The 19380-nt window shown below is 38.5% G+C and overlaps 1 protein-coding gene across 1 annotated transcript; it reads right to left on the bottom strand.

Moving 5' to 3' along the window:
• Positions 1-509: 509 nt before the first annotated feature.
• On the bottom strand, positions 510-19302 carry CMC2 (C-X9-C motif containing 2). The gene is made up of 4 exons (XM_049804361.1): positions 19188-19302; positions 11207-11343; positions 6851-6922; positions 510-4737 (listed from the first exon to the last, which is right to left on the bottom strand). The coding sequence occupies exons 2-4, from the start codon at positions 11285-11287 to the stop codon at positions 4663-4665; spliced, it is 228 nt and encodes a 75-aa protein (XP_049660318.1). The 5' UTR covers positions 11288-11343; positions 19188-19302; the 3' UTR covers positions 510-4662.
• Positions 19303-19380: the final 78 nt, after the last annotated feature.

Genomic DNA, 19380 nt, shown 5'->3' on the forward strand with positions numbered 1-19380 from the left:
ACAAGGTTTTTTTGAGTACACCCTGATATTCAGGAAGTTATGCATGCCTATAAAAATTCACAGTCAGCTGATCCCTGTGTTTGTGAGCAATTACTGCAACTGTTTGAATAAGCAGCGTATCAGCTGAGAATCGGATGGGAAAAAGTAAGTGGCTAGAACACTCACAGGACTAGAGTCCTCACCCAAATTGTACAAATGGTCAGCTCAATTGAATCGAGGTTTTACTGCAAGGTCTAGAAACTACACATAGACTGTATCTGCAACAAATGCCTCTGCTATAATTCCTTTAGGGTGTTACCAGCTAGAGTGTATGCAGTAGGTTGACCCTGGCTGGATACCAGCTGCCCACCAAAGCTGCTCTATCACTCCCCCCTACCCCCCATCAGCTGGACAGGGGAGAGAAAATATAATGAAAGGCTCATGGGTCAAGATAAGGATAGGGAGAGATCACTCAACTAATTACCATCACAGGCAAAACAGACTCGACATGGGGAAATTAGCTTAATTTATTACCAATCAAATCAGAGTAGGATAATGAGAAATAAAAACTAAATCTTAAAAACACCTTCTTCCTCGCCTCAACTTTACTTCCGATTTTCTCTCCTTCCTCCCCCCCAGCAGCACAGGAGGACGGGGAATGGAGGTTGGGGTCAGTTCATCACACCTTGTCTCTGCTGCTCCTTCCTCCTCAGGGGCAGGACTCCTCACACTTTTCCCCTGCTCCAGCGTGGGGTCCCTCCCATCGGAGAGAGTCCTCCAGGAACTTCTCCAGCCTCAGTCCTTCCCACGGGCTGCAGTCCTTCAGGCACAGACTGCTCCAGCACGGGCTTTCCCATGGAGTCACAGCCATATTCGGGGGCATCCAACTCCTCCGGCATGGGGTCCTCCATGGGCTGCAGGTGGAGATCTGCTCCACCATGGACCTCCACAGGCTGCAGGGGGACAGCCTGCCTCACCATGGTCTTCCCCACAGGTTGCAGGGGAATCTCTGCTCTGGCGCCTGAAGCACCTCCTGCCCCTCCTTCTTCACTGACCTGGGGGTCTGCAGGGCTGTTTCTCACATACTCTCACTCCTCTCTCCAGCTGCAGTTTTTTTGTTCCACAGCAACTTTTTCCTCTTCTTAGACCTGTTAGCCCAGAGGCACTACCACCGTTGCTGATGGGCTTGGCCAGCGGCAGGTCAATCTTGGAGCCGGCTGGCATTGCTTCTGTCAGACACTGGGGAAGCTTCTAGCAGCTTCTCACAGAAGCACCCCTGTAGCTGCCCAGCTACCAAAACCTTGCCCACAAACCCAATACAGTGGAACAGGGAAAGACAAACAGTATATTCATAGTATATTAACACTCAGTGCTGTAGCTTAACAGCAATACCAGATTCAAATCCTATATAAAGAACCACGCAGATAAGGCATGTTTTGGCCTGTTAATTCCAAAAAGTCCAAAAACGAGGCAAAAGAGATGCAGGACATTCATGAGATGAGACGTAAAATAGTATTAAAAAAATAGTACATGAGAGCCAGTCTTACAGCTTTTTATCAACTTAATTATTAAACTAACTGCAAGAAAGTACAGATGAAGGTTAAACTGGATAAAGACTAGACAGTGATTTCTGACAATACTGAATTCTTACCTCCCTCTCAGTGTGGAGCCCACACACACACATGCAATAGCTGCAGCTTATGCTCTGGTATTGTGCTTGTGAGGCAAAGCTATGTTGCACCAGGGCACTCACTGCAGCTTAAGGGTGTCCTAAGTTAATTTATGGAAAGCTAGCCACTGAGCAGTCACTGGAATATATCTCACAGTAATTTCCCCTGACAGACAACTAATGTTTTGAACTATTCCTAGTAGAATTGAGCACCAGTACAAGTGATCTTTGCAGGCAGAGCTTAACACCAGAGCAAGAACTAGCCCTGCTGTACTTACATTACACTGCCGCTATTCAGCAGAAAATCCTTCCTTCTACTGAAAAAAGAAAGAGAAAGAAAAAAAAATAAGGAAAACAAGATTGCAGCATTTCATTTTCCAGCAAGAGAAGGTACACGACCGATAGTGTTACCAGGTGTTTCTGGTAGAACTGGAGGGATTTTGCTGGGTAGTTATCACTCCCTTGCTCTGTACTCCTCCTGTCCGTGTACTCTAGACTTTTGTTGCACTTGAATATGGACAAACCTCACTCCTATGGCCAGGTCTGTAATATAGCTGCCATTTGCCCTTTCTGTTATTTCCCCCTTCTTCACCTTTCCCACATGAAGTACCCAAGAGCTTCTCTGACATGATGCAACGCAAAATTCCATAACATTTCTTTTTTCTTCTCTCTCAAACCTGCTCTTTCAGAAAGAACAATGGGAAAAATGCTTCTATACACAAATGACATTACAATAAAGTGTCTTCAAAGTCCTTATAGACAAGGTTTATTTCACCCAACATGTCCCCTACTCACCACTCAGCTCACTTCAGGAAACAAAAAAAATGCATTTACAATTTCACCCTTACGATTTATCTGACAGAAAAAGAAAGTAAGTATTATTACACTAGTGTTTCTCAGCTTCAAATTAGCAACATAACCCCTCTCAAAAAAAAAAAGGAACAAAACCACAGGAATCAATGGGCAATCTCATATCCCACTACTGGCAGGCAATTAGCAAAGAGAAACAGAAGGATGAACATGATCATACTTTCACTAGGTAAACAAAGTATCTGTAAAATAGATTTATTGCTAAATGTAGTTCAAAGTATCAATAGAAATTGTGCATGCCATTTGGTCTTTCATTCATTAAGCACATTGATCTTTGAAAACATGATTCTGACTAATGAGCTGTGTTAAGTGGCTCTTGGATTCTTATTTTGTTGCTATTCTAGTGAAAGATCTGGACTCTCAGAAGCTGTTGAAAGAAAGAAAAGCTTCAGTGCTTCTGCACTCAGATAACAGCTTCTCAACCTAATCTCTAGGACAATTCTCTATTTATTTATTTACTTAAAGATTACAAGCATCACCAAATCCTATTTAAGAGCTTGCCTGAAGTAGATTTTGTCATCACAAATTGAAGAAGGATCAAGGATGCAGAGTTCCCAGCTAGGGAACTTCACTACAAAGTACTTCAAAAGTATTCTGAAGAGTAACAATAAAAAGACTGCACCACTTCCAACCACTCAAGTATTTAATTCAAATAATACATCATTTCCTTGTTCTAAGAAAGCAGACAGCATGTCAAAAGATGCAGAAACAATTGCTTCAGTTTTTCTTGGAACTTTCACTGAAAACATTTGTGGTTAAGTTTTAGCAATTTAACTGGGTCCACCCAGGTATTGAAAAATAAGTAAAATTATTCTATATAATTAATCTTTCAAAATAGATCACAAAATACAGCTGTCTTCCAAAACTAGGTGCATGTACTCATTTCAAGATTGAGTGTCAACAATGGTTCTTAAACAAACTGTAGAATTCATTGTAGAATAAGCACCCTTTTTTTCAAAAGGTTTCAAGACACTTAGTATATTTGGCTCAATAATTTATTTTTTTTTTAAAATAGTCTTCTGTTGCTAGGCAGAACAGAAAAGTCATTTACAAATAAGCTGAATCCAGCAGACACCCAGAGAAGCAGCTCTATCACTGCACAAACCAACATATGTTTTAATATCAAATCTTCTGAATTCAGAGACTTGTTGAGGACTTTCTGCAGTTTGATAGCAAACAAACAGCTTTTGTAGGCTAACGAGGCAACTTGGCTAATACAAAACTAGTTGACTTGCCTAACTGAAAGGCAAGTTACACTTTCTTTCACTTCAATGTGAGTTTTCCTTCAAGAACAATAGTAATAACTTGACTTCATGTTTGTACCAGAATTCATGGAAGAACTACTTAGCTTGTATTTTTCACAGCACTCCTCTTCTAAAAATCACTCAACACACATTGATTGTGCTCAACAAAAATCAAGGCAAAGCTTTGTAAATCCCTGGAAATGTTCCATTCTGAATTTCTAAAGCCACTTGCTTTGGGTATGATGAACAAATTGTCTTACAACAGCCTGCACTATACATATGGTTGGCAGGAAGGATTTTTAATCTTCTCAGTGGAAGACGGTAGTTTCATCATTTTTGCTCCAATAAAAATAGTAGAAGTCCAATTATTACTTGATAGGCAATTTCCAATTTCAAGCCACATCTGTTTAAAATTTTTTTGTTAATTCATTTAAGCAGTGTTATCACAACATTAGAGAGTGATGGGAAAAATCATTCAGTGTTTTGCAAGAAAAAGAACAAAACCAAAAAACCCCAAGATATGAAAGAGAAACTGCTAAACACAAAGAAATACATGCAATTCAACACAAGGTAGGGAATACAGCAGCCTTGGATACATAATACTCCACACACACTGACTCCTCGTTACTTAACAATCGTAACAAAACTATGCCAGAACAAAGACCTGCCACAAGAGTTTTCTTTTGGAGGTCAAAAACTAAGTTGTGAGTGATCATTTATTATATTTATTTTTTTCCACACTGTTTGCCTTGCTGGGAATGAGTATGTATGTATTAGGTGAGTTTATTTTTTCACGATTTCACAAACCACAGGCTGAGCATTGGTGATGGGAAAGAAGTAATCTGTCAACTTTCAACTGAGTGTCCCTATTGAGATGCAGCTGTCCAACTACAGCACAGCTCACTTCTCTGAGTTTTTGTGAGCATCGATTAGCCTCCGTCGCATTGCCCGGTTCCTGGCCCTGTTTTCTTCATACTGGAAGACAGATAAGGAAATTAATAGATCAACTGTTATCATTAAACGGATAAGTCAAATTTAAAAGCGTAGAGCATTTATTACTCAGAAACAATATCTTTGACCGATGCATTAGAAATGCAGTTCTTGTTAATATCTATATATTGGTTCATTTTTACTTTGAAATTAACATTTGATTAAAATACATGTTTCCAAGTTTGAGGTTATTAAGCTAAAGAGTATTAGAACATTCTAATAAAGAAGATTCAGTTAATCTTATGGAGAAACTTAATTATACAGCCATCTTATGTATGACAGCTACACTTCACACATGAGCTACGAAAAATGTTGCATTGGTGCTATTCTAGAGCACAGATCAGGCTCTTTTCCTTTTAAAAGATACTGATTAATGTAAGTGTGTCTGCCTTCTGAAACATGAATCTGTCATCACAGACTTGGTCTATTTTTGATCCTGGTCATTAATTATGTGCACAGATAAAGTAGTATACCAAGATGAAAGGAACAAAGGCAAATTTGGGTTTAATAAGGGTAAGGCATTTTAGATTTTTTTATGGTATAAAAAAAGAAACACAACAGAGACAGGACTCCAGTGTAAAATGGAATCAAGAAAGCCTTCACAGTTTAGATAACATGCATAAGACAACTGTGCTTTCAAGTATGCCCCTGCACTAGCAAAAGCCTGAAGACTGAAGAGCCTGTCTTTCATTGCAGCCAAAAAGGAAACCTTTTCATGGCTAAAAGAAATGACGAATTAAAAATCAATGTATGATTTGATATGTATTTCATGAGAAGCAACTTATTCTTGGCCTTAAGTTAGCCCATATATTTGTTCATTTTTTTAGTAATTCATATCAAGAATAAAACCCAAGTAACACACAAATACTCAAATCTTTATACACTATAATAAACTGTTAAGGAGATTGATTTTGGAAAGGATTTGCGTTTTTTCACTCATTGTACTGATTGGTCTATAACTGAAATAATGGCCCGAAACATTATTTAACATTTACAGAATGCTTAACTTTTTCCCATGCCAATATTTATTTTTTCAATAACCATCCATGTTTTTACTTAGAACGAGAACAATGGATCTTCAAAAGCTACATCTGTACCTATTCCATACTTGTGAACAGTCTTTCAGGGGCTTCCTAGTAATGGCATATCAATGTAGCCATATTTTAAGAAAGCTAACAAATATAGCCATCAAGAACTCCTTTTAATGTAAAGGCTTCAATGAAACAAAGAAAAATAAGATTAGTTGGAAAGAAACTTTCCTTCATTATTTTCCAGATCTGTGCTACAGTTTTTACAAGGGGGGGGGAAGGTATTTGGCACAAGCAGATGAAATGAATTCCCATAGACTGACAGAGGGAAAAGAAGGGGCCCAAACTGTTCTGGCTATCATGCACTTCCAAGTTTCCATTTTTAGACACAATTGTGAAATTTATGTCAAAATTAATAAGTACAATTTCAAGTTAAAAGATGTGTGAAAAGTTCATTTATGTGTTCTGTCATGTAGGCATGACAACCACAAATATAAAGACCAGTTGATACTCTTCTGAAAATGTGCCCATTAGCTAGTTAATCTACTTAAACTTCCGAGAGTCTTCCATTCCTTCATATCTGCAGATGTAGTACGGCAATTAGTAGGTCCTAAGCAGCAATATTTTCATTTAGGGCCTAACTCAGCAACTCATCAAGTAGTTTCAGTCAGTATAACCGACTTCAGTAATAAGTGTTACTCATGCAGAAGTGACCATTACTACTTTATAGTCTATTCTCTGCGAACACCACTACTTAAAAAAAAAATTTAAGAAAAAATCAGAAGCAATCTGTGAAGTGTCAGTTCCTATTTGCAGTATTTGTTTGGTTAAAATGTGTTTGCCTATTTTTATATATCCAAAAATAGACTATGCCATTTGTTAAAGCCAGATTTTACCTCACAAATCTATCAAAAAAAGTTTAAATTTGGTATCAAATGCCCACTCCAGAATGTGCTTATATTTCAAGGCCTATTTATTGATTTGTACTACTTAATACAAAACAATGCTGTTTCTGTCCTATGGACTTTTTTTTAATTAAGCATTTAACTCACAGTAAATCTGTTTCTTACCTCTTTCTTTAGGCACTTCCGCATCTCACGGTCAATATCATTGCAATAGCCAAAAAATTTCAAAATGTTGTGCTGGTTAAGTTAGGGAGAGAGAAAAAAATTTACAATTCAAAGGTTTCTTCCTCGGAAGCTCTAAATTTCTTAGAAGTCACTTGCATTTTGCAACATATCCTGGTCTTCTTTTCCTTTTCTCTTTTTGTGAAAAATGATGCTTTGTAACTTTTTCACTGAGTAGGTAGAAGTTAGAGCTACTCCTGAACCTCATTTGAACCACCCTTGCCTTGCTGAAAGTTGAAGGTACTCACTATGTCATATAATCAGACTAAAATAGGATACCTAAGCTGAAGCTATGAAGTCTAAATGTAGAACATTTTCTTGATCTAGGAAATTGGTCTTACAAATTTCACTCACACTAGCTTGAGTCATGTACAAAAAATGAATATTCTGAACTCCAGTTTGTGATATAGAAAGATGTAGTAGGAGATCTACGGGCATCCTGGAGGCAATGTCTTCTGTGCTTTAGTTTTCATTATTTCTTCATGACCTAGAGAGGCAAAGGACTTGATGCTCCATCATCCCTACCACATGAAGAATGAGTTGGTCCAGAAGATGCAGGCACTAAGCTTAAGTGACTGAAATGTTAGAACCAGTATAAAAACCAGGCGATTAAGTTTCTCCAAATCTTGAGGTTAATAAATAAGATGCATTTACCATCTTTATGACACAGCTCAACTATGGGACTTACGCATTCTTAAGTGTTACTTAGTTTCTGAAAAACTGCAGGCGTTGTCCTCAGGAAGGCATTCCCCACCTAACCTGATGACATCCACCATAAAAATCTGTCCTTTTAGCCAGGATTTCCTGAAGGGATTTCATATTATCAGCCATCAAATCACCCTCAGAATGCATTCTTCTAAAAGGACTACTTTTTCAGAGTGATGCTTGTTACCATGGGACAGAATCTCATAGCAGAATCTGGTAGCAGAGTATCCAAGCAATTCAGAAGACCTGAAGGTGTGGAGCTTTTAGTAGATATTTACAGCTACCCAATCAATAGAGACAATTCGATCAATCTTTTAAAGAACTAATGAATTTTTTTTAAAAAAGACCATGAAGAACAAAACAAACAAAACAGATGAAAATGAAGTCACTTCCATATTTCAGAGGGAAACCTATGCACATTTCTATAGCTGATGAGCAACCAGATGGATTTATACAAGTAATACAGGAACACTATTTAAAATTCAAACAGTGGACAAGATTTCAACCAATAGAACATTACTGAATGTAGGAGTGGGTTAATAAAGATTATGACAACTAACTATAGCAGTGCTACAATTAGCTTGTTTATACCTCTCTGCTTTATAAAGGGCATCAGATGACACTCTGAAGCAGTTGCATGCGATAAATGGCCACGTTACTGCAAGCTTATCTTGCTTTTACAATACTTTCATTTTAGCTAATACAGATTTAGTTTTGTATTCTATGCCCATACCTGCATGTTAAACTTCAAAGTGAGCGCTCATATTTCAAACTCCACTCTTACTACTGCATACAGTGAGTTGAGTCTATATTTCTTTAGCCAGATTCCTAAGCTGTCAAATTTTGGTTCAGATTATGAGAAAAAAAAGAATCAGTTTCTCAAAAATAGCTATTATGCCTATTACAGTGATATGGTTGCAAGACAACGTGCATTTCTTTCAGCTGCCACCTATGAAAATACGTCTTTTTAAAACATGGACTTGGCACCACAAGTGGAGTTGTTAAAAAAAAAAAAAAAAGAAAATAATGACACCAAATAGGAATCCCATTAACCTCTCCTCACTAGATGCAAAACTTGATATAATGAGCAGGTTCTAGATTAGGAATAAAGTAAATCAAACTGACTTTTGTGAAAATGCACACACATTATACCCAATTAAAAAATAATGCTTTTCATCCCTCAGGAATATTAATTTAAATTGTAGATGAAGGTTCTTAGAACATTTTGGCATTGTAACAAAACAGCAGGTAGTCACTGATAAAGATCACCAACTTTTCGGATTTCAGTGACTTCAATTTTAAAAGAGTATTTCAGCACATTCCCCGTGAATTTTAAATGAAAAAGTATTGCTTCCTTTCAACTGAGTGTGAAAGAAGCCATCCTCACCCTTTCTGTTCTGAGACTGCTTGCACAACTACCGTCTCATTGTTGCACAAGACTGACAAAAGTAATTCCTCTTCATGTAAACATCAACTTCAAACAAAACCAAGAGAATATAATCCTGTGCATGACTGTGTTATTGCTGCTCTTAGTCCCTTCATAAGTCAAATAGGCAATAGAGTTCTTTGAATCACTTGCTGCCAAGGAATTCAAGTACACCTTTTAGTTCCAGTTCCCTCTCAAACTCAAGGCAGTCTAATAAGCTACATTATACAAAAAGCCTACAATACGTGTATATTAACATTCATTTTTATTAAAAAACAAGCAAAAAAACACAGACACACCAAAAATACAGTCAACCATTACTTTCAAGTAGTAAATGAGTATTTCTGGATTCTCTAGTCAAAGCATAGAAAGCCCAACTATGTATGTACCAAAAAGCAGGACAAATCTGAGTGTATTTTCTTTCCTGACTGGATTTGTTTTCACAATTATGAAAAACTAATTACAACATTTCAATTTTATATTGCCTATAGAAGTTTTGTTCTTCTCTTAACTGATAGTCATTTTATTTGGCAATTCTTTTGATACTATAGTAGTTAATGTACAAAGAGAGTCTTCTCACTTAATTCTAGATACTGAATACTTTAATTCTAGCTACATTACAACATTAAAGTTGTTTAAAACAAAATCAACTAACAAAAAAAAAAGTCTCTACAATCTCTGAAATCACCTAAAGCATTTTTAAGCAAATTAATATTTTAGAACTCAGAAAAAATGCGTAACTCTTGCACTTAACACAACTTTTAATTTTGAAGCTTGTGGATGTTCTGCACAAGAACTTTGTATCTTAGGTTTAAAAAATGTAGACAGTGCACAGGAACAGATAGGCAATGGTATGGGAAGTACCACCTATGAGATGGCATCAACAGATTCCAGAGGGCTTATTTCAAGATATTGCACTACAAGTGCCAACAAAAACCAATTAAATGTTGCTGAACAAACCCAGTACAGTATACTCATTGAAAGTGAATTTTAGTATTAAAACTCTGCTCCCTTCATTGTTGTAATTTAGAAATCATAAGAAAGTGTGGTACCGCAAAAGTTTTTATATGTTAGTTTAGCTACTTTAAAATCTGCAAAAATGTTGTTATATCTCTTTCATGCAAAATGTCTTCTCACACATTTTGTGTATTATCAGCCTTGTTTTTCTTTCTGTGGTGACTTTTGCAAAGAAAAATTTAGAATTCTGCTCAAAACTGTAAAGCTAACATATGTATTGTTTTAGAATTTATGGGTAACTAACTGCATTGCAAAAAAAGTATAAACATCACATTTGAACATGGAGGTGAAAATATTGTAAATTGCATGTAATGGTGTAAACCATTGTTTTCACATTCATATTCAACATTTATTTTTGTCTCAGTGGAAACTACGAAATTCAACTTTTTATGCACTAATACAGAAATATATCTGTACAGAACATCTACTTAGAGTATACAAGAAAACTGGGAAAAAAAATCACAATATTACAACAATGCTGCCGATAGCTTTCAATGCAGGGGCTGACTCTTCTACATCTAGAGGTTTACTACAGAACAAATTGAAAAAAAGACTTTTAAATGAATGACATGAAGATTCTGTCTTCCTGAAGCAATGAAGAGCCTTGAGAAGCCTGAAGACAATTTGGCATTTCACATTCTTGGGTAGGTGCCTATTAAGAACATGGAAGTCACACAGCAATGCACATTTAGCTCTCCAAGCATTGAATGTAAGGCATGCTGCATGTCCGGATCCCCATCAACACATCTGCTTATAAATAGACTGAAGCATCTGCCCAGTGGACAGCTGGAATATGGAAATGCTGTGAGCATACAAAAGAGGGCATTTGAAGTTGCTTTTATTATTGTTTTTTTGAGGGGCACACAGTACTAAAAGGTGGAGAATTTATTTCATTTCTCAAAATAGGTCCATTCTTGTCCAGCTGTAGCACAGGAAATTTTAAGGCATGTTTTATTTTGTAAAAAAAATCACTGGCAAAATTGTACACACAGTCATCAGATACCTCTTCAGTGAAAACATACTAGCTACATGTCATGGCTGCTCTGCCTAGAGGAGGTTTTTCTCTCTATGATCATATAATATTCTCACTAATTTATCTGACACTCATTCCCCCAAACCACCCACTCTTTTCTCTGCTCAAAACTCCTTACCTCCTTGTGACACTTCTTGAGCAGACTGATAACTAGGTTACATTCTTCAGTGTGCAGATGCGGAGACAGGTCTGGATGCATCTTTAGTGAGGGATAATTTTAGTAGTACAAGGACAAGAGTCTCAGAAAACTTCCGCCTGCCAACATTAAAATATGAAAGTATAACTAGAAAGTTTGAGTTATCTACTTACGATATTATCACACAGTATTGTTTTAACAAAAAATATTTTAGATCAAAATGCAGCTTAGTATGTATAAGTTATATTACACAGTTAAAGTAATTAAAACCAGCACATGTCTGTTCTTCTACACAGCCCAAATGTTAAAAGTTAACTAGAAGTTTATATTTTTTGCTATCATGGACATGGGCATGCATTTGAGATTTTAATTTTCAGGGACTCCCTAGTAACATTAATCTTTCTTGAACTGCAGATTATCTTTTCACCTTCCTACTTCGGTTTTCTTCTTTCTAGCTTTAAAAAAAGCTAAGTATATGTAATTTTCTTTCTACCTTCTACAAAGATGGATCAGAACAGGAAGCACAATGATATTTCATTATAGCACCCTGAGAACTGACAACTTTTTTAGTTATCTACATGCTTTTTAAAAAATCCTGATCCAAAGCATTGATGATGCTTTAAAAACCAGTACTTAATCAAAACAGTGATGATTTTTTTTAATTATGCCCAATTGGAATGTCCCCTCTTGCAACTTCACATTGTTGCCTCTTGCCCTTTCACTGTGCTCCTCTGAAAAGCATCTGGATCTGTCTTCACGAATCACCTACTCCCTCAGATAGTGGAAGACAGCATTTAGGTTTCCCTCGAGTCTTCTCTTTTGACCGCTAAAGCAGCCTAGCTCCCTTCACCTTGCTGCATATGCCTGCTGTTCCACCCTCCTGACCCTCTTAGTTTCTCCTTTGCTGGACTCGGTTTTTTATCATCTCTGTTAGACTGTGGGACCCAAAGATGAACATAGTATTTCAGATGTAGCCTCAAGACTGCCAAGAAGAGAGGAATAATAATAACTTCCCTTAACCTGCTAGCTACACTTCTAACGCAGCCCAGTATGCTGTTAGCCTTTGTTGCCGCAAGGGTGCACTGCTAAATCACGTTTTAACTTCATGTCAACCAAGACCCCCAGGTCCTTTTCTGCAGAATTCGAGGGGGCAGGAGCAAGCTTAATTCTAGAGATAATTTCTTATATTGCCTCCCATTTGAAAAATCAATATTCCCAGAAGTAATTTTCAAGATCTTTTCTTGAAAAGGAAGAAAACATCATATGACAGAGGCTGAAATAAGATGACATCTTTGCTGTTGAAGATCACTTCACCAGGGAGGGAAGAAGAAAAGTCCAGTTCATACCAAGACAAATGGTCTCATCTTCACAAAATTCTACTAATATGACCCATACTGCCAGTGAATTAAAGAGATGCCTTTTTTTGTTTGTTTACTTACTATTTTCTCATTGCCCCTCCTCGCAAAAAGATGACCTTTCTAGCTGCAATACATCAGGCAAATACCACTACAACTTGTACGGAGTACCCATCACTGTTTTAACACTTCAGCTAAATAGACAAGCTAAATACTAGCAGCCAGTGGTCAGATTTTACAATTGCAAAATCCCAATATTCAGCTGCAGTGTTGGCAGCTATAATCTATACTGCTATTCCTAGAATACTGTATTGGGTTTGTGTGGCAAGGTTTTGGTAGTGCGGGGTGGCGACAGGGGTGGCTTCTGTGAGAGGCTGCTAGAATCTTCCCCAGTGTCTGACAGAGCCACTGCCAGCCGGCTCCGCTGCTGGCCAAGTCCAAGCCTAAGCCCATCAGCGACAGTAGTAGCGCTGCTGGTATAACAGGTTTAAGAAGAGGAAAAAGTTGCTGTGGAACAAAAAAACTGCAGCTGGAGAGAGGAGTGAGAGCATGTGAGAGAAACAACTTTGCAGACCGCCAGGTCAGTGAAGAAGGAGGGGCAGGAGGTGCTCCAGGTGCCAGAGCAGAGATTCCCCTGCAACCCGTGGGGAAGACCATGGTGAGGCAGGCTGTCCCCCTGCAGCCTGTGGAGGTCCACGGTGGAGCAGATCTCCACCTGCAGCCCATGGAGGACCCCATGCCGGAGGAGTTGGATGCCCCCGAATATGGCTGTGACTCCATGGGAAAGCCCGTGCTGGAGCAGTCTGTGCCTGAAGGACTGCAGCCTGTGGGAAGGACTCACGCTGGAGAAGTTCGTGGAGGACTGTCTCCCATGGGAGGGACCCCACGCTGGATCAGGGGAAGAGTGTGAGGAGTCCTCCCCTTGAGGAGGAAGGAGCGGCAGAAACAACGCGTGATGAACTGACTGCAATGCCCATTCCCCGTCCTCCTGTGCTGCTGAGGGGGGAGGAAGGAGAGAAAATCGGGAGTAAAGTTGAGCCCAAGAAGGCGGCAGGGGTGGGGGGAAGGTATTTTTAAGATTTAGTTTTTATTTCTCATTATCCTACTCTGATTTGATAGAAAATATATTAAATTAAATTTTTTCCCCAAGTTGAATCTGTTTTGCCTGTGACAAACAGTAATTGGCGAGTGATCTCTCCCTGCCCTTATCTCGACCCACAAGCCTTTCATTATATTTTCTCTCCCCTGTCCAGCTGATGGTGGGGAGAGTGACAGAGCGGCTTTGGTGGGCACCTGGCATCCAGCCAGGGTCTACCCACCACAAATACTCAAGTAATATATTTGGCTTCAAGAGGTATGTACACTAATTTACCCAATATTTCCCATCATGTGTTCAGCTTAACAAGAGTTAAATTCCCACAAGCAAACTTAATTTTAAAAATCTAAACAGATTTAAAAGCCTCTCGAGACCCATAAGAATATGTTCCACATAGTGTTGCAAACACATGTAGTAATTTCTTTCAAAAATCTTCCCCCATACTATCTGGTAGTCTAATATTACACTACATATACTCTAAGCACAGAAGCTGGAAACTGTACAAGTTGCTTAAGCATTCTATTCAACAAATTAACAAATGAACCTTTAGAAATATGACAGCAGGAGCACGACTGTTACAGCAAAGTGATTAAGAACCCTGCTGTGTTATTGCCACCAGCTTTTGATTGCATGCCACACGAAGTCAACGTTTTGAATTTATCAGTAGATTTTTGATAGCACTAGAGTTAGCGTTCCCTTGAGAGGATGACATGCTCAATGACTGTGCATTACTTTAACATGTGTGAACCCAGCTGATTATTAAATCTCTTCATCATTCAGACTCCGACTGCTCTTCTAAAACTGTCATCTGAGCTGGCTGTCTTGCTTTCTCCTTCTGAGACCAGTGCCCTAGTGAAACAGGTAGCATGCACATCAGCACAGGCCAGAAAGTCTAAGGGAGCTATTCAAGGAAAGATTCATTATTTCTAAAATAAGATTAGTAATCACTGCCATTGTTTACAAAATTATTCTCATATAAAGTGGATGAAAGCTATCAATGCCACAAATAGAGAGGTGACAGTGCATTTCATCAATTAAAAGCCTTCTAACAACTCAAATGAATTTTGCAATGGCACCTCTTGCAGCACAGATGCTACAAATCAGAGGTCCTAACTATCACACCAGTTCATAGACCAGTACTCCTGAAATTCATTTTCAAGTAACATTGAATATTAAAATCTTTCAAGTTCAGTTACCAGATACAGTACTCAGTTCATACAGGCTACGGTGGATTAAAGTAACAAAACATCTTACAGTGGTCATGGAAGGCTTAACTAGAGCCTTTAAGTACTTTTGATGTTCATGACTGAACAGTGTTATCAGTGCTCAATGTTATATTTATGTTTAGGAGTGACAGTGATCTATACATGAGCAGAGAAGGCTAAAATATTTTTGCTGGAGGGATATGACTCTGACAGATCAAAGTTTCAAGAGTAACAAAAACATGTATGAAGAAAGGATAGGATGGTTTCCTTAGTTTCCTTTTAATAATGTTCCAATCTAAAATAAAGATAGCAAGTTGCCATCTCTACCAGAATTTAAGTCCACAGTGACAGAATTCTATATAGGTGGTGGCTCATAAGGAATCTAAGTATGAAAATATACTGGGGGGGAATCGCAGAAAAACAATAAGCAATATAAATTGCTCTGAGAAAACTACTAACAGAAATGCTGGATAAAGAACATCAAGGTAAACATGCAATTGCTGTAGAAAAAATCCTAGCAGTAAAGTAGAAGAACAGTACCAAGAAAATACAGGAATTACTTTAGGAGGAAAAATGCACTGCAAAATCCTAAGCAAGCATTAATATCTGAAACGAATATTTGGAGAGAAGTATTTAGATGAACTCTTTGCATAAAGGCACTGACATTTCACTGGGTTGCACAAAAATGGTCTGCCCTTTAATGTCTTTTATATGAGATTTTGAATTATGTGCAGTTTTTCCTTGTTAAAAATTACACTACATATATATCTAAATGATTTGGTTGAAATGCCTTAAGAACTAACTGCAAATTTCTATAAACTGTTAGCCTCTGAAGGTCAAAGACATGGATAAAGATGATTGATCTTTCAACTTCCTTAACTAGTTTCTAAATCTACGCTATCATTCAGGGAAAAGAAGAATTAAGAAATTGTCTCATTCGAGTATCATGTTCTGTATAGTTTATCTTAAGGTGGGGAAAATGGGGGATGTTCTAGCTTTATGGTTTCCAATATAAACCTTTTTTTTTTTTTTTTTTTTAAATCAAAAGACTAAACTTAGAAATTCTCTGACAATAATACTGAATTTCCAACACTAATATTTCTGTTTAGAAAAATAATACTTCTAAGATAATTCCTTGCATAAGCATATCAAGTTGCTAAATGTTTCCTAACAGGAATCAACATATAAGTTATCGAAAAGTGATACTCATTCCTAATCTAAAAGATGATCTATACATATGTTCGATACATTAAATATTTAATATTAATGCGCAAAAGGAACCTACACGTATTATGGAATTCACAATAAAACTGCAGATACCGAGCAAGTACACAGAAACCAAAAGGCTGTCCCAAAAGAGCAGACAAGAACACTATGCATTTCCTTCACACTCCTGCTAGACACCAAAATCTAGGATAAGGTGCTTGTTTCTCTCCATGTGCTAGTCTCTCCTCCTGACATCCTTATGGCAAATAGCAGTAAAAGGATCTAGCTGTGTGGAGAAATAAGGGGTTTGGTACATTCCCGCTTCTTTCCCAAAGGAAGCATGAGATCAGCATGTCAGGAATCAAGGGAATTTCCTTTCTTCTTTTCTCAAAACCTCCCATAAATATGAACTAACAAGTTTCCTGACGCAGAAGGAAAACTAAGTTAGGTTGCTTTAGTCTCACTGATTAGCTTAATGCTTAATATTTCCATGTTTGGGGGACAACAATGAAAGAAAGATTTAAATCTAGGTAATTGTTTTCCTAAGATGCTTTTTCCATATTTCATTAAAACATGTCAGAAGACTATTTCTTAGACCAAGTTTTGCTATTTCTTTCATTTAAAAAAATTGCACACAAAAGTAATTCATTTTTTTCGAGTTTCTAAAGTCAATAGTTAAAAAAAAAAATCACATATTGCTCAGAAAAATTACTTCTTAAAGCAAAATGCAAATCCTTGTATTTCCAGGTACTAACCCTGAAGATGAAAAATTGCATCTGAGCATCTACATTGCTAATCATTAAGCTCCTTAACCAGAAACACAGAGCTTTCTACAGTACAGAACACACACATTTACTGCAAACACTCAAATAACACCCACAAGGCGGCAGCATGACCGTGCAAACGGTAACATGTACTAACAGAGGGGGAAGGGCGAAGAGATCTGCAAATTCCTATAAAGCCACTGTATCACTTCACCATGTGTAACATTTTTTTTACACTTCATTTCACTGTCTAATCTGAGGAAGACCAGACATTTTGCTTTTAAGTTCTCTTTTATTGTTCTGTTTGGCTTTGGAGAAAAACACTTACAAACCAACCAGCTCTTTGTTTACTCAAATCATGGGTGTTTTCTGTAACATTATACAAAGTTTTAGCATAAAAAGAGCTTCAGCTCCACACCTAACTGGTAGGTGTTACCTAAAGATATCATTCATGTCACTTCAGCAGAACTTCTGCATTCCTAGTATTATCTTTCATACACAATTTATAAATATTTCTGATAACAGCTTAGAATACTCAGATCATCAGTCAGTCAGTGAAATGAGAAATCACAGTTGATGAAGGCCATTTAAAAAACCTAGGGAACTCTGAACTAAGGACTCTGTTTCTAGCTTTCAGCAACATGGTTAACATCTTCCAGATCAGGATATTAAAGTATCATTCTATGCTGCTGTCCTTGAGGTTGTGATTAGGCACACTGAGCACAACCCCTCGCTTTCCAATGTTGCCAAGAAATTTAGCCAGACACCTTCACTTCAATAAACCAAGTTTAGCTAAATCTTATAAAAATTAGTCACAACCTCTTGAATCTCAGTCTTCAAAACTACGCATTACTTTTCCAATATTACATATTACAATGGGAAGGGAATAATTTAGATACATATCTATGAAGACTTGTAAATAATAAGGAAGCACAAAGGGGGGGGGGGAGAATATGTCTACTTTTAAAATGTTTTTATATTATATAGATTTTATTTACTTTCCCTGAACCTAAATAATAAGAATTAAAAAAACCCTTTGATAAATAAGATTCATACTGATTTTAACTGTCTTTTTACATGACTACTTTCTACTAGCAATTCAACATCCCTCACATCAGCAGAATGAGTTCTCACCTGCTACTTTTAGGACTAAGTATCTGATAAAACTACATCAAGCCTGATTTCATACTTAGTAAAGCAAGCTAACAAGGTGTTAGTCCTAACGAATAAAGCAAGTTGAACACCAACTTGAATATCAAGCAATTTCTACAGTTTTATTGCTGGCTAAAATAAATGATCAACTGAAGCACAATAGGGCATTTTCAACTCCTGGCAATTACTTAAGGTTGTATTCATACAACAAGCATCGGCATAGTTACAGGGCAATTAGTGGAATATTTTTATTATAATATGCAGCAAGTCACACTGCACAATATAGCATTTTATCACAAAAGATTATTGAAGCACTCTCTTTCTATTTCTGCTGTGTCTATGAAGATGAGAATATATAGTCAAGAATGGCAAAACCCAGCCAGTATAAAAGTAAAGCATGCTGCAGATAAGATTCTGTCGCCAAATTCCTGTTTTGCAAGCTGCTCTCGTACTTCAGCTGCATCCACCAGACCAGGCTTCATTTCATTACCATTGCATTCTTTTCCCAATCTATCAGATAACAACACTATAAATTTAGTACTGCCAGCAGAATTTTCTTGCTTACTCTGGAACAGCTTTTTCGCCTTCTGAGAGAAAGGGATCAAGAGGTTCACGCTCCCCTGATGGGAAAGCCAGGACCTCATCCCTTCAGCAGCAAGCACCCCTCAAGAAAGGCACATAGCACTTGGCTGAAAGTAAATATTGTTAGTGTGACAGCATTGCTGTCAGGTGAAAGGGGATGCTACACTGTTATCAACAGTTAGGGCAGGAGAAGAGGCCCACTGAACTAATCCAGACTGTTTTCAGTCTGTAGTTTCTCAGTGCTGCCAGGAGTCCTTAAAATAGTGATGGGAAACACACAGACCCAAGGAAAACCAAGCTCACGACCGTCGCAATGGGAAGCCCCAGGTTGCCCCTCAGAACAGCCCTTCTGAAAGCCCTCCCTGAGCCCTGAAGGAGGGTGCGAGGTGAGCAGAGGGTCCCAGAAGCCGGCCCCGAGCTCGGGCAGGGCAGGGCAGGGCAGGGCACGGCTCCCCCAAAGCCAGGCGGCGGGTCGGGAAGGGAGGGCAGCTGGGAGGGCATCTACCCCCACACGCCCCTCTTTTCGTTCAGCGCTAAAAAGGAGCAACGCTGCCCGCTCGGGTCCGGCCAAAGCCTCCCCTTCTCAGCCATCCTCGCACTTACTCCAGTCCCCCGAGGACGAGCCCAGCCAGGCGAGACAGGCACCGCGACCCACACGCCAGCTGCGGAGGGTCGGGAGGAGGCGCGGGTGACCCGGGCAGGCCCGACCGGAAGCCACCTCAGCGCAGCCGGCAGCGGCGGGAAGAGCCCTCACGGAGCCGGAGCCAATAGCGCTGCGGGGCGGGAGGCAGGGCGC

The sequence above is a fragment of the Accipiter gentilis genome, chromosome 7 (assembly GCF_929443795.1).
Source record: "Accipiter gentilis chromosome 7, bAccGen1.1, whole genome shotgun sequence".
In the NCBI taxonomy this organism is placed as follows: Eukaryota; Metazoa; Chordata; class Aves; order Accipitriformes; family Accipitridae; genus Astur; species Astur gentilis.